General features: G+C 44.4%; 1 protein-coding gene across 4 annotated transcripts in view; it reads right to left on the minus strand.

The window, feature by feature from the left end:
* The window catches only part of arhgef4 (Rho guanine nucleotide exchange factor (GEF) 4), a 36,328-nt gene that overhangs the window by 20,969 nt on the left and 2,118 nt on the right, over window positions 1-13,241 (minus strand). The window contains exon 1 of one of the 4 annotated variants that reach the window (XM_063912944.1): window positions 11,060-11,568. The exons of the other annotated variants lie outside the window; for them this stretch is intronic. Coding sequence (XP_063769014.1) covers window positions 11,060-11,312 — 253 coding nt within the window. The 5' untranslated portion in view covers window positions 11,313-11,568. Of the gene's footprint in view, window positions 1-11,059; window positions 11,569-13,241 lie in introns of those variants that run through there. 4 annotated transcript variants of the gene reach the window in all.

Below are 13,241 nucleotides of genomic sequence, written 5' to 3' on the forward strand. Positions count from 1 at the left end.
ATGCGTTATGTGATGAGTAAGAAGCACACACACGCACACACAAACACACACACACACTTAGAGAGGAAGACTTCATCCTGATAAGCCAACCCCTCATGTTCATACCACTTTACTCAAGAGAACATTCCCCTGAGTTATTTCATTACTTCTTTAATCTATATCGAGCTCTACAGTACGATCACTCAATTGAAACACTGAGGATGTGTTCCAGTGGAGAGAAAGTAGTCCCTGGTGCCTCTGTGTCGTCTCTGATTTTATAAATACAAACAGTGGAACAAGTTGTCCTGCAGAAGTGGGACAGACCCCACCGACATGTCAACCATGGGAAATCCAGTGGTGGGAAACAGGGCTTTTGGATGACCCTCTGACTGTCCCCTACCCCGAGGGCCCCAAAACATCCAACCAGCAGGGAGACGGCATTCAGCAGCATGCTAACTTGTTGCTCCGCCTGCCAATATTAGCTGCTCTTTTTTAACAATGACAGCATTATTGCATTGCTGAGGTGGTCCTGATACTGGTTTTGAAAAGATGCAGCATTTATATTAAAGGCTGAACTGAACTTTACATTATGTTTTGTCTTTTTGCCTTTGATGCTTCGGAGCTTTTGGAGCATGCATGGCCTAGAGAGACACTCAGAAACATTGGATTGGATTGGATTAAGCGCATCGGACCCTGACCTCCGAGCCAGACCAAGTGCCACCTAGGGTGGTGCGACTGTGCTGAGAAGGCAGAGAGCCAGCATGAGAGCTATGCTGGCCCAGCTTGGATATGATATGCTGCCCAGTGCATCAGAATTAAACTGTCCTGTACACAGTTTCAATGAAATCAGTAAATGGGGACTTTCAAAACACAGTGACTAAGGGAAAATGGGTTAGGGTGGAAGCATAGAGGTAAAACTGTGTGTGTCATGTGAGGATTAGTGTGTGAGTGTGTGTGTGTGTGTGTGTGTGTGTGTGTGTGTGTGTGTGTGTGTGTGTGTGTGTGTGTGTGTGTGTGTGTGTGTGTGTGTGTATGTGTGTGTGTGTGTGTGTGTGTGTGTGTGTGTGTGTGTGTGTGTGTGTGTGTGTGTGTGTGTGTGTGTGTTTGTGTGTCAGAGAGGATGATGACAGATGAGCGGAGCACATGGCAGGAGGGAGTTTAGGACCTGGTAACACTAGCCAGGTTCTCTGGGTGGAGCAGATTTCATTCATTTTAACTGTGTGTGTGTGTGTGTGTGTGTGTGTGTGTGTGTGTGTGTGTGTGTGTGTGTGTGTGTGTTCAAATCCGCTCGTTCACCGGGATTAACTGGCCAGAGAGTAATTAAAGCCAGTGAATGGCATTATCTCCTGAAGCAGATCAGCTTTCCAGACAAACAGAGGATCATCTCTTCGATGGTTTATATATGATCCGTACCTCACTTCCTTATGTAACCAGCAGCTCGATCACAACCAATCTCAAATCCAGATCTACGTACGTCTGATTGACAGTAAATTGTCAATAGTGTTTAGAGGCCCTACAGCGTTCTCATCCGCTGACTGTCATCAATCTAAACATCTGCCTAGTAAGTCAAGTAAGTAAGTCCTTTCAGTTCAATTGTGTCAACACAAAGAATGAGTCAGCAGTATTTTACAGTTTGCTATACGATCAATTTTATGTCAAAATCCAAATTAGTATTGTACAACAAATCTACAATCTGCTCGCAGGAAGATGTGTTTGAAATCTGAGGTTTTTGAACACTAGTAAAAGAGAATGACTTCCAGAAGATGGAAAGAATCCCGGATATACTGTACATGAAGGAACAGCAGAGGAGGCAGTCACTTTCCCAAACATGATTAATACATTCGGGGAACAAATGTCAATTCCATCTTGAAATTAGTAAGTCTAATATCCATGAACATTGATTCTGAAGGCTCACATCCTCCCCGAGAGGGATAAGAGCAAAGTTTACAGCCTGCCATCGTTGTGCTACACACAGAGGAACGTGGGCTCCCAGCTGATCTTCTCTGATGAGGACTTAAAGGCTGAAGTGAAGTGAAGAGAAAATGACAGAGTGGAAGAAAGAGTGGGGACGATAGACCGAGGAGGGGGAGGTTTAGAGAAGAGCGTGCAAAGAAGTGCCGGGGTCTGTTCCTCCTCTGGCTCTGTGCCATACATGGGCAGTATATGAAACCTACACAAGGACACAAACACACTGAATGGAAGCTGACACACACTACTGTAAGAACCTCCACTTCCCTCCTCCTACTGCCGTCTCCTCACACCTTCGCCTGCATTATTATCAGAGGAATGGGGGAGGCAGGGATGGAGATAAGGAGTGAAAGAAGAGGGGGGATGGGTGAATGAAGGACAAGAGGAGGAAGGAAAGGTAGACGAGAGCTCTCTTCAGGAATCTCAAACATCGATGGCTCCTTCTGGCTGTTCAAGAGGTAGAATTAGAGCTGAAAACTGTATGCGGCTTAATGGTTTCATCAGGACATCACTGAACCAATATGGAACTGAAACAGCAAATTGGAAAAGTTATGAAGAACATAAATAATAGATTTGATAACTTATTGTGCTGATGGAGGATTAACTGACCATGACCGTGCTACTGGAGTCTTAAACGATTGGCTTCTCAGTGCGGAGCCACAAACAGAAGTCTCACACACTCCCTTGGAAATGTCAGTGACTCCTGGCTCAGGTTTCAGCACCTCAAAGTGTGATTTCTGGAGTCTGACAGGACCCAGGTCTTATCTTTAGGACCCAGCACTCTCTAAGGCGGCTGGAGAGGGATAAAATGTGTGTGAAGGACCAAACAACTCGTAAATATTAAGAAAATCGGTGCCCAATATAAAACGAGGCTAACTGCAAAAGGGCAAGTTTCTAAACCAAATGACTCCAAATTAAATTGACACCTTTGAAGAGCTGAATCGCTTTAGGAGGCAGACCTCCTCTCTCCAGCTCTCTTTTTGCATTCCTCAGGAGGAGAAACTGTCTGACGTTTCCAGACAGTAACGATTAGTAAGACTGATTGCATCTCAGCTCATTTCACCTCACTTTTCTTGCATTCAGATGTGGTCAGACGTGCACAGCTTGGGAAGAGAACTCAAAACATCTTACTGGGGCGATCACAGGGTGCCTGAGCAGCTATGGAGCTATGATAAGATAAGCCTATCACAAGCAGAGGAGGTAAGCAGAGCCAGGAGGGGCATGTTACTGAAAACTTGAGGAAGAATTTAACCTCATATGCCCTTGTGACTCACAGAAGCGAGCACTTAGGAATACCTGATAGCCATACTGACATTTATCTGTGTTTCTTGAGAAGTCAGCCGACCCGGGACAAGCAACACACCAAAGTTCATGTTCTATCGATACTACTGTAACTGAAGCAGGGTGTGGAGGGCAGCTAAGGACAAGAAAAACAAACAGGAAGAGACGTTTGAAGGAAGGAATCGAGTAGATGATGAACTAGATGTACCTGAGGATAGTACTGTGTGTATGCATTAATAAAGGAGGGAGAAGGCAATGGGAGCCGAAATAAATTACTGAGAATCAAGGAGATGATTAAGTACTGAAAACGTTCCTGTGAATGCTAACGTAAAACAAGAATAAGCTAAGACAGAATTCACTCAAATTGGAAGAATGGAGGAGCCGTTTTCTAAATGCAGAGCAAATGCAGATCACTTAGAAAAGACATTCAATAATGTACAAGGAAGCACAGGGGAGAAGTGTATACAGAGAACAACACTGAAAGGGTATTCTCCCCACGGTAAAGTAGTAAGACATGCAGAAGCATTATCATGGCCCGAGGCAACGCAGCCCTAAACCACAGCATGTGTATGTTGAGATATTTATGGGAGCAGCCGGGACGCTCATGTAGCGTCATGTATACTTTAGCACCGTGACAGACCACCAGGGCTGGACTGGCTATCTGGCGTACCGGGCAAATCCCGCCAGGCCCTCCAACGTTTTGGGCCTTCCCAGGGCCGGAAACAAAACATACATTATATATATTTTTTATTGATTGCGACGGTAAAAACATGACACATCGTGGCCCATTGGATGCTTCTCTTGAGGCACATTTGGCTAGTCCAATGAAATTCCTTGGTTCTCGAAGGCCCGCCCCTCCCTAGAGGCCCTCACTTGACCCAAGTCATCACCTCAAATTTTGTAAGCGAATGGTGGAGGATAGAGAGGTCGCGAGATGGAGAAACAAAAGAGTGGCCATGAGAAGCGAATGGAAAAGAGAAAGCAAAAACTTAAAGACGACGCAGCAAAATGTGCAAAAATCACCGACTTATTCAAAAGCACAAGCTCGACTTCAGGTTCGGGTAGTGGGGCTGCTGCTGGGGCCGTGGGAGATGATGGGGAACCAGGCAGCTCAACCTCGGGTTCGGGCGGTGGGGCCGCCGGTACAACGACAACGAGCGCACAGGTGGTGGAGAATGTAGAGGAGGAGGAGGCGGAGGAGATGGTGGTTCGAGCCGGGGAACCAGAGGAGGAGGAGACGGAGAGACGAGAGTCACGAGACGTGACCCAGCAGGGGGAGATTGAGGTTAGAATTCAGCTCAACACACCCGCTAGCTAGCCAATGCAGTGTAGCTATTCACCGCTTCGGCGTTTCGTTTCCCATTTATTGCCTGAAACCGAGACCAAGTTGTCATCCTGACTTTATCAAATCAGTCACAAACATGTACCCATTTGATATATTTTCATGCACTTCTCTTGTAATGTTGCGCCAGCATATATAACTCTTCCATTTGTCGAGCTGTTACAAGGTCATGTGATGTGTTTGAAGTTATGCTAGTGCCGTCCCGTCTAGAAATACCCTAGCTAGCTAGGCAGATTAGCTATTCACTGCTTCGGCGTTTTTCCCATTTATTGCCTGAAACTAAGACTAAATGTGTCGCCCCCACTCTCTCAAATCAGTCACAAATATGTACCGATTTATTTTCGTACACCTTTCTTGTATTGTTTTGACAGCTTATAGAAATCTTCCATTTGTCTTGAGCTGTCAGCTGTCACAAGGACGACATGTGCTGTGTCTTGTAATTGCTAGTGCGTGTTAGTTATGGCATCCCCCCTTTCACTTTCTCAAATCCAACCAATATCTTATTTCCACTCTACTGCTTGTCGTGTCTTGTGCAACTGTGGTTTTATACAAAATGTATTTGTGTAATATTTTCCTTCTGTAATGGCATGCCACGTCATTATCAAGACATCTCGTGTTATCTTAAGTTTTCTGCCTATTTGCACGGTAGATGGATAGGTAAGAAGCTGACTAGCCGTGCTACTGTTTAGGAATAGCTGATAGCTGATAGCTACGCGCTCACTCCAATTTGCATGACATGTAAAAACATGGTATATTAGCTTTGTTGTTGGCAATGTGTATCTGATATTTTAATCGTGTCTTTATGAGTTGCATTTTCCTGTGGTGGTCATGGATAGGCTATCCTACCATTCAAACACGTTGTGTTCTGGAAAGCATGAAAGCAATGGATGTTTCAATTTCTTCATGGTTGAGACAACGCAGTTGGATGTTTCAAGGCGTATTGTACACGGAACTTTAACAAGTGATGTTGGAAGCCTAAGCAATAAGAAGCGGTCACTTGGTTTTGCTGTGGTGAAAAAAATGACGAGTCCGAAAAAAACACTGTTAGACATAATGACTAGCTTACGCTCTTTTGATCTGTCTCAAGTTGCATTACAGTTTATGCCTAGACAACTAGAAACGTTTTGGTGGGGGGGGTGTGTGTGTGTTAACATTCCATTCAGTAAGCTCACTAACACTATGTGGATTGGAGCAATTTTAAGCTGAGAGTATAAAAACATTTAACCAAGGAAATGATTACTACAGGTTTAATTTTATTCAGTAAGACTTACATATTCAGTAGTGTGTGTGTGTGTGTGGTGCCTTAGCTTTGGTGTCAAATATTTCTCTGACTAGATTTGGTTTCCAACTTATATTGTTGTGTTTAAAGCCAAATCAGAACGTTGAAATGGGAGTGGAAGATTTATGTATATATAAATATATATATAAAAAAATGGCGCTTGGCCCTTGGGTGATCAAAAGTGCCCGGGCCCTTTTCAGATGCCAGTCCAGCCCTGCAGACCACAGCCACTTTTAAAGTTGTCTAACATGAGTGTGAGCTCTAGTGTTATCTGTGAAGAAATGAAATGCTAATTAGCTCTAGAGCTTGGTTTGCATTGGTTTGCAGACTTCACTCCGCACTGTTTTCATGGAAATATGTCATAAAAAACTGTCATGATGTCATTTTTTCAATGTTGCCTTGACCTCTGTTGTATTGGGGGGAAGGCAGAGCAATCTTAATAACTGGAAATAGTCTAGCTAGTGCTAAAAACCATGGATAATTACCGAGATTTAAAAAGTTAAATGATGTAGGACTCATCTAAATCTGAAAATCTTTTTATTAGTAATACTGTGTGACTCAACAGTAGAGGTCTATTTTTTCCCGTGTTAGAAGCCTCTCAAACACCAATTACAAGGTGCAAACTGCAGCTCTTACACCTCTGTGGTGTCATAGCACATGGGCAGATGTTACTTGATTCATTCAGATTTAACAGCACAAGAGTATAGGGGTTTGCAAGTACAAAAACAGTGTGTACAACTTCTTACAGACAACACTAGTAAATGTTTGGTAGTAGAGGAAGGCTTTCTTTCAGGCGTGGCTGTGCAATAGGACCATCTGATCTGACGTGATGGCAGCTATAGATGTTATTTATTTGTCTCCCTCCATCCTCCCGAACACCCATGATCCTGTCTCCCTGCCTGCCTGTCAATCTCCAGCAGTGTGAGCATCCAGCGTGTAGGCAGCTGTACCGTCAAGCTCGTGCCCAACCTGCTCTGCCCTTCGGTGATGGGCAAAGCGAGAGCGATGGACGGGATGAAGCACGAGATCAAGAGAGTTTCAGCCTCAGTTCTGCTCAGCCCGGGCCGCCGCGCCTCGCGTCAGAAGAAATCTATTTAAAAAAGGGAGCGACTTCTCACTAACCGCCTGCCAATGAGAGAGCCGAGAACGACAGGCACTCTTTTCTTCCTCTTCTCCAACAAAGAGGAATAATTTTAGCTTTCTGTGTAGTACAGTCGCTGCCAAGCTAGCAACAGGGAGGCCGTTGACTACAAAATGTAAAATAAATCAGGTCTTAATGCTGCATTCATTCTGTATGAGTGCCTCACACTGAGCGGAAGGTACAGTGTTTATAACAGTCACCATTTAACCTTTTCACGTTAGAATGCTTATTTTAGATATTAAGCATTACGTTCAAAATGCAGTCGAGGCTAAGGTAGCTTGTTTTGTAGGTAATTATTCAGAAACCAGAGTATTGGGCAATCATATATATGCATTATAAGGCTTACAACATGAAATGACTCCACATAGGCTCTACAAAGCACAGATTAATGTACTTATAGTAACACAAACAGAGAAGCAGAAAAAGCGGTATTATTTATCATTCATCACGGACATTATTATTCATTCCAGAATTGAAAAATAAACACCAATATTTCAGTTCTAATTTACTGTTTAATCAATCGTCATTTACTGTAAAAACACTGGAGGATATTGATTATTGTGGAATAACCTCTCTCTTCAGAGGCTGCATGACATCATGCCCCTCTACAACTCTCTGTCTGTTTTATGGAGCACGGCACGCCGCTCCGACACCACGTAATGGGCTGTTTGGAGACAACAACGCCATTAAGCAGAGTTAATTGCTCCCAGCACTTTAGACCGCAATTGTGCGTTGACGAGGTCGACTACAGTATATTGAATATATATTGCCAGAGAATGGAACATGTTGTGCAGTATGGATTCTCATTGGTCTTTATGGTGGATGTGTGTGTGTGTGTGTTGTATGTCATAGTCTAGTTCAAAATTCTGTTCAATGATGTGTCAAATCTACCTTGAGTGTTTCATCTGTTTTACGCATGTTTCATACCCTATAAATGCACACTGCAGAGCAAAGGTGATGCATTAGTTGACTAAAATAGATGGAAATAATTGCAGTAGTCCTGTCCTTTGTTCCCGCTGCCCATCTCAACTAAGTAACTTCATTGGAGGTAGAACAGGAAGAAGCCTCGGGCCGAATGGATGTTCCACAGCGACCTATTTCCCAGAGAGCTCCGTGCCTCTCATTTTTTGTGATGGATGCTTTCAGACATCTCTCCCTCCTCCCGCACTGTTTCCTGCCCCACAGACGAGGACATTTGCCAGTGTGTGTGTGTGTGTGTGTGTGTGTGTGTGTGTGTATTTGGTAGGCACAGTGTGCTGCCCCGTTGCCAGCTGGCCTTGCTTTAATTTACAGAAGCAAGCATGGGCCAATCCCAGACATTGCCTCTGTGGCAGCATCGCACAATAAATAAAATGTGTCTGAATGTTGGTCCGTTTGACTTTACATTTGAAAGTATAAAGCTAAGAAAGCACGTCTTAAGCTTGAAGTTCTCCAAATCAAATCGATGGAAACAGTAGAACCGGAGGCCAAGCAGTCCGAACAGGCAATTATGAACACACATTAGTTTGACGAATTGTATTGTCAGAGGAGGAAGTTACATAAGTGATGGTGTATGTAGCAGTGTAAGGGACAACATGCACCACTGCTGAGCCACATCCTGCTATATGATGGTACATTTAAAGGAAAACATCCTAACAAGGGCTCAAGTAATAAACTCAATTTATATCTTCTCCTGTAAACCCCTGTCCGGATACTTTAGTGTTAGTCCCTTTCTCTTTCACCATGACAAATGCCCCCCTGCACAAAGCCTGCTCCATTAACAAGAAATAGTTTCCCCAGTTTGCTGTGGAAGACATTGACGACCCTGCACAGTGTGTGTGTGTGTGTGTGTCTTCCTATCAGTCACAGGGGCTGTATGCAGGAGACAGATGTCCTCCTGTCACATTGCCAGCACTAAATGGAGGGACTTTTCACTTGCCCCTGCACCCTCTTTATAGAAAAAACAAGGTCCTCCAGCCTAAATCTGATTAAACTTCTCTTCTAATCTTCGTCACGGGAAATCTCAACCCTATAGTCCCCTTCACTCGCTCTCCTATCCGTCAAGGGCAAACAAAAAACAGCGCTTCAACAGTACATTGTGACCAACAAGTCTTTAAAACTAAACGACCAAATATCGTTAGTCTGTGGTTTCTTATTTAACGCCCCTATTGGCAGTATTGAATCGTATCTGTTCCACCCCCTCTCTGAGTAAAGTTGAGTGAAATTACAGCACCTGAGGGCTTGAGTCTGCATCAAACAGATCATCTCACACCATTTGAAAACCTCCCCCCCACACACACCTTTACACCATTTTTCCCAACTTCGAGTCATTTGCTATTTGGAAAGAGAATAGACGCTTTTCTTTAGACGAGGTCGGATGAGAGTAGTTTCAAGCACAGACTAAATCTATTTCGTAAGGTTGAGGGAACGTCGTGATCGTGGAAGACATTGACGGTTAGATAAAGGTCTGTGTGTGTGTGTGTGTGTGTGTGTGTGTGTGTGTGTGTGTGTGTGTGTGTGTGTGTGTGTGTGTGTGTGTGTGTGTGTGTGTGTGTGTGTGTGTGTGTGTGTGTGTGTGTGTGTGTGTGTGTGTGTGTGTGTGTGTGTGTGTGTGTGTGTTTCCAGGTGTGAATGGGAGAGAGAGAGAGAGTTTGGCTGCACAGAGAAACATAGAAGAAAGAAACAGCCCTCAGTCAAGGACACATATAGGCTACATCACACACACACACACACACATATTTATTTACATGCACTGTAGTAGCCCAAGTTTGTGTCATTGATTTCCTCAACAGCATGCAGCACATATGCTCGTCTGTCCGCCTCCCACTGAGCAGAGAAACACTTGCTAATATTCCAATGGTAATATTCAGCGCTGTATCTGACCCTCCTCCCACTCCACTGTACATCCTAATCCTCCCCCTTCTGGAATGTATACACTTCATCTATTCCAAGTTTAAACCACAGCTCCATACACACACACACACACACACACACACACACACACACACACACACACACACACACACACACACACACACACACACACACACAGAGACACACACACACACACACACACACACACAAACAGCCTGACTGACAAAGCCGCAATGACAACGCCTGGTAGTCACAATAAAGCTAATGTGATGACATTTTAAAGAGGCAGACCGTGCCGCCGCTGATGCCTCTGCTCCCAGCTTCACAGATGAATTCAGTCCTGAGTCTTTGGTCCTTCTACGGTAAATGCAGTTCCATGACAACAACAGAAATGTACGCTGGCGGTGAGAGAAAGCACCATAAGCACATAGATTTTGATATGTGTATAGAGAAGCAGGCTTGAGACGAGGGAAGAGACTTTGTTACAAAACAAGACCATCAGGACTGCAATATTCAACTCAAAATTGATATATTCCACATTAAAAAAATTGACAATATGACATTTCCCCCATTGCATCTTTTCAGAAGCACACAGAAGACCGAGCAAAGGCATAATACCCACTGCCTGGACATGGTCACATACCCAGAATACAGCAATTTAAACTAATTTGCCTCTCACTCTTCTCTCTCCTGTCTTATGTGCTGTCATTTAAAAAAAGAAATTGTCAAAAAAAAGGTTTTCTTAGCTCTGATTTTTGAAAAACTTCTAAGGATACCCAAGCCCAAGACAGTTTAGGTTGGTTATTGCTCATGCTATCTTAAGGCCACCTCGAGAGCACACACACTATCTATGACCTGAGTTCAGCAGAGGAATACACACACTGAAATCAGCCAAAGAAAGACCATAAGACCGTTGGTATTTTCTGGCTCTCTCTGCATTACTAGAAAGCCAAGGCCCTCCCAAACACATCAACAGCCTCTCGCTGACAGAGTGTCAGCTCAACGGCTGGCATGACGCTCACACACACACACACACACACACAAACACACAGGGTACATCCAGTCCAACCTTGAATAACACACTCTGCTCATGGCAGCGTGCCAGTGTGCCGGTGTGGTCTCATCCATGTGTGTGAAAAAGAGACTTCATATTTCACAGATTACAAAGCTCAGAGGAATTGAGGGATTTTCAGCGGGGTCTGCATCAGGCACTTACCTGTGGTGGAGTGCAGACTCTCCAAGCTCCAATAGCGAGACAGGACCCCCCTCAGAGTTCCACCCAAGCTACCTCCGCCTCCACCCATACATCCACCCACCCCGATACCTCCGTCCAACATGCTGTCCACCACTCCAGCTGTCGGGCTCCCTCCGTCCGAGTCGGAGCCTGGAGACAGCCCCAAGCTGCCGCTGCTGCCACAGCTGCCCCCGGGCAGGGGCACGCCCCCCTCCGAGCCCTGCTGGGTCCGCATCCCGATCAGGATGTACGACAACAAGGGGGGAGATGGCAGTGGACAGTGAAGAAGTAAGTGGGAATGAAGAAGAGGCAAGACAGGCTGAGCAGGTGGTTTATCCCCAGGGCGAGAGCGCAGAGGAGGAAGAGGAGGCGGAGGATATCTGCGGCACTATACGCTGAGGTAAGCTTCAGCTGTCAACTTGCTGCTTCCTCCTCCCATTCACAGTACAGCCGGGCTGTAGCAGCACTGCTCTCCTCCACCTCTCTGCTCTGGATCGCCGCTCATGCAACGACAGCCTCTCTCTCTCTCCCGCTCTCTCTCGAGGCTGACATCAGTGGGGGTCCTGCAGGGGGGTTCCTGCAGCGTAAACGGCTCACTAATGGTGCAGTATCCACTAAGGTGGAGATGAAAACAGCCAGCCCTCTCCCTCGCTCACTCCTCCCCCCTTTCCTCCACCCTCCCGAACATACAACAAACACACACACACACACACACACTATACACACACCGCACAGTCTCTGTTGGTTTTCAAATCTACAGTGAGTTACAGAGCAGATTTTCAGATTATGTTACTGGGTATTTTCAGCCATATTGACTCTGGGACTTTCATAACTGATGAATATATGAATACATGTATTTAGTAAATGATGTTTAATGCAACATCTACAGGATAACATATATATCATCATGATTAGACAGATGAATGACACACTCAGAGGCTTCACCAACACATGTTTTAACTAAAATCAGATTTGTGAAGCTTGAAACAATGAAATATTAGCATTTTATTTTACCTATGCTTATCAAACATGTCTGTCTGCATCACAATACAAGGGAGGCTTGATCCTTCTTTGGACCTACTCACTTTGTAATGTGGATGAACCAACCTTTAAATTTGACAGATTGTGTATACGACACAAACAACTAAAGATATATTTTGGAAATGGCTCAGGTAAATCAATAAACTTCAATACTTTCTGTACTCGTTATTCATCCATACAACTTTATCCGCAGTATATATAATGTGCGGTCCAAAGCCAGCGTTGCACAGCTCTGTCATAGTGTAGTCCCGCTCAGTGAACGGATAAATCTAAAGCCATGCACCCAGGGCTAACGGAGCCTGACCTAACAGAGGAATGTCTGAATTTTTTTGTAGATCAAGCCATCATTCCTACGCCTGGTATTAGATTCCAGACTAATGAAACCACCTTAAAGAGGATTACATGAGAAAAAGAGATGTATCACGGTGGAGATTAGTCCTGCTCTGCTGGGGTTCACAATGATCATGCATAGCACTGCCTAGAAAGATTAAAGTGTGTCTGTGAGCGCAGTCCTACTCTCCACATTGCCCCCCCAGAGAGGCAGCGCTGCACCCACTGTGATTCAGATGACAATTGAAATAAATCCACTTAATCTAATTATACTGAAGACATCTGCAGCAAGACCAGTGACCTCACTGTGAGAGAATGGGATGCACTGGCTTATCACATTTGGCAAGATACTCCTTCATATAAATGATAGATTCAGCAGTTCTTTTATACAAAGTTGTAATAAGACAATAACAGCGATGGATTCTTGACAATTTGCTTTGTATTAACTTGAAAAAACCTTTCAGTTTATACTGTAGCATTTTAGACGAGATTCAGGAATTTGAAATACTATAACACCCTGCCATAAATATTTACACATCATTTCAGTAAAAAATGTTTTTGTAAAAATGTTTTCCCTCTCTCTGTCAAAAGATGAATTTAAAAAATCCACTCTACCCCAAAGAAAGGAGGATCTGATGGCATATGAGTATTGATTATATGCATCTGTATGGTAGCAGGGACTTGCTAAATGTAAAGTTACAGTGAGAGCTTACTGCAGCCAGCAGGTTGGATAAGGAACTGCACCGGTGCCTCAGCGACACACAACAAAACATTGGACTGCCATAGGAAACTA

The sequence above is a fragment of the Eleginops maclovinus genome, chromosome 21 (genome assembly GCF_036324505.1).
Source record: "Eleginops maclovinus isolate JMC-PN-2008 ecotype Puerto Natales chromosome 21, JC_Emac_rtc_rv5, whole genome shotgun sequence".
NCBI classification, from domain to species: Eukaryota; Metazoa; Chordata; class Actinopteri; order Perciformes; family Eleginopidae; genus Eleginops; species Eleginops maclovinus.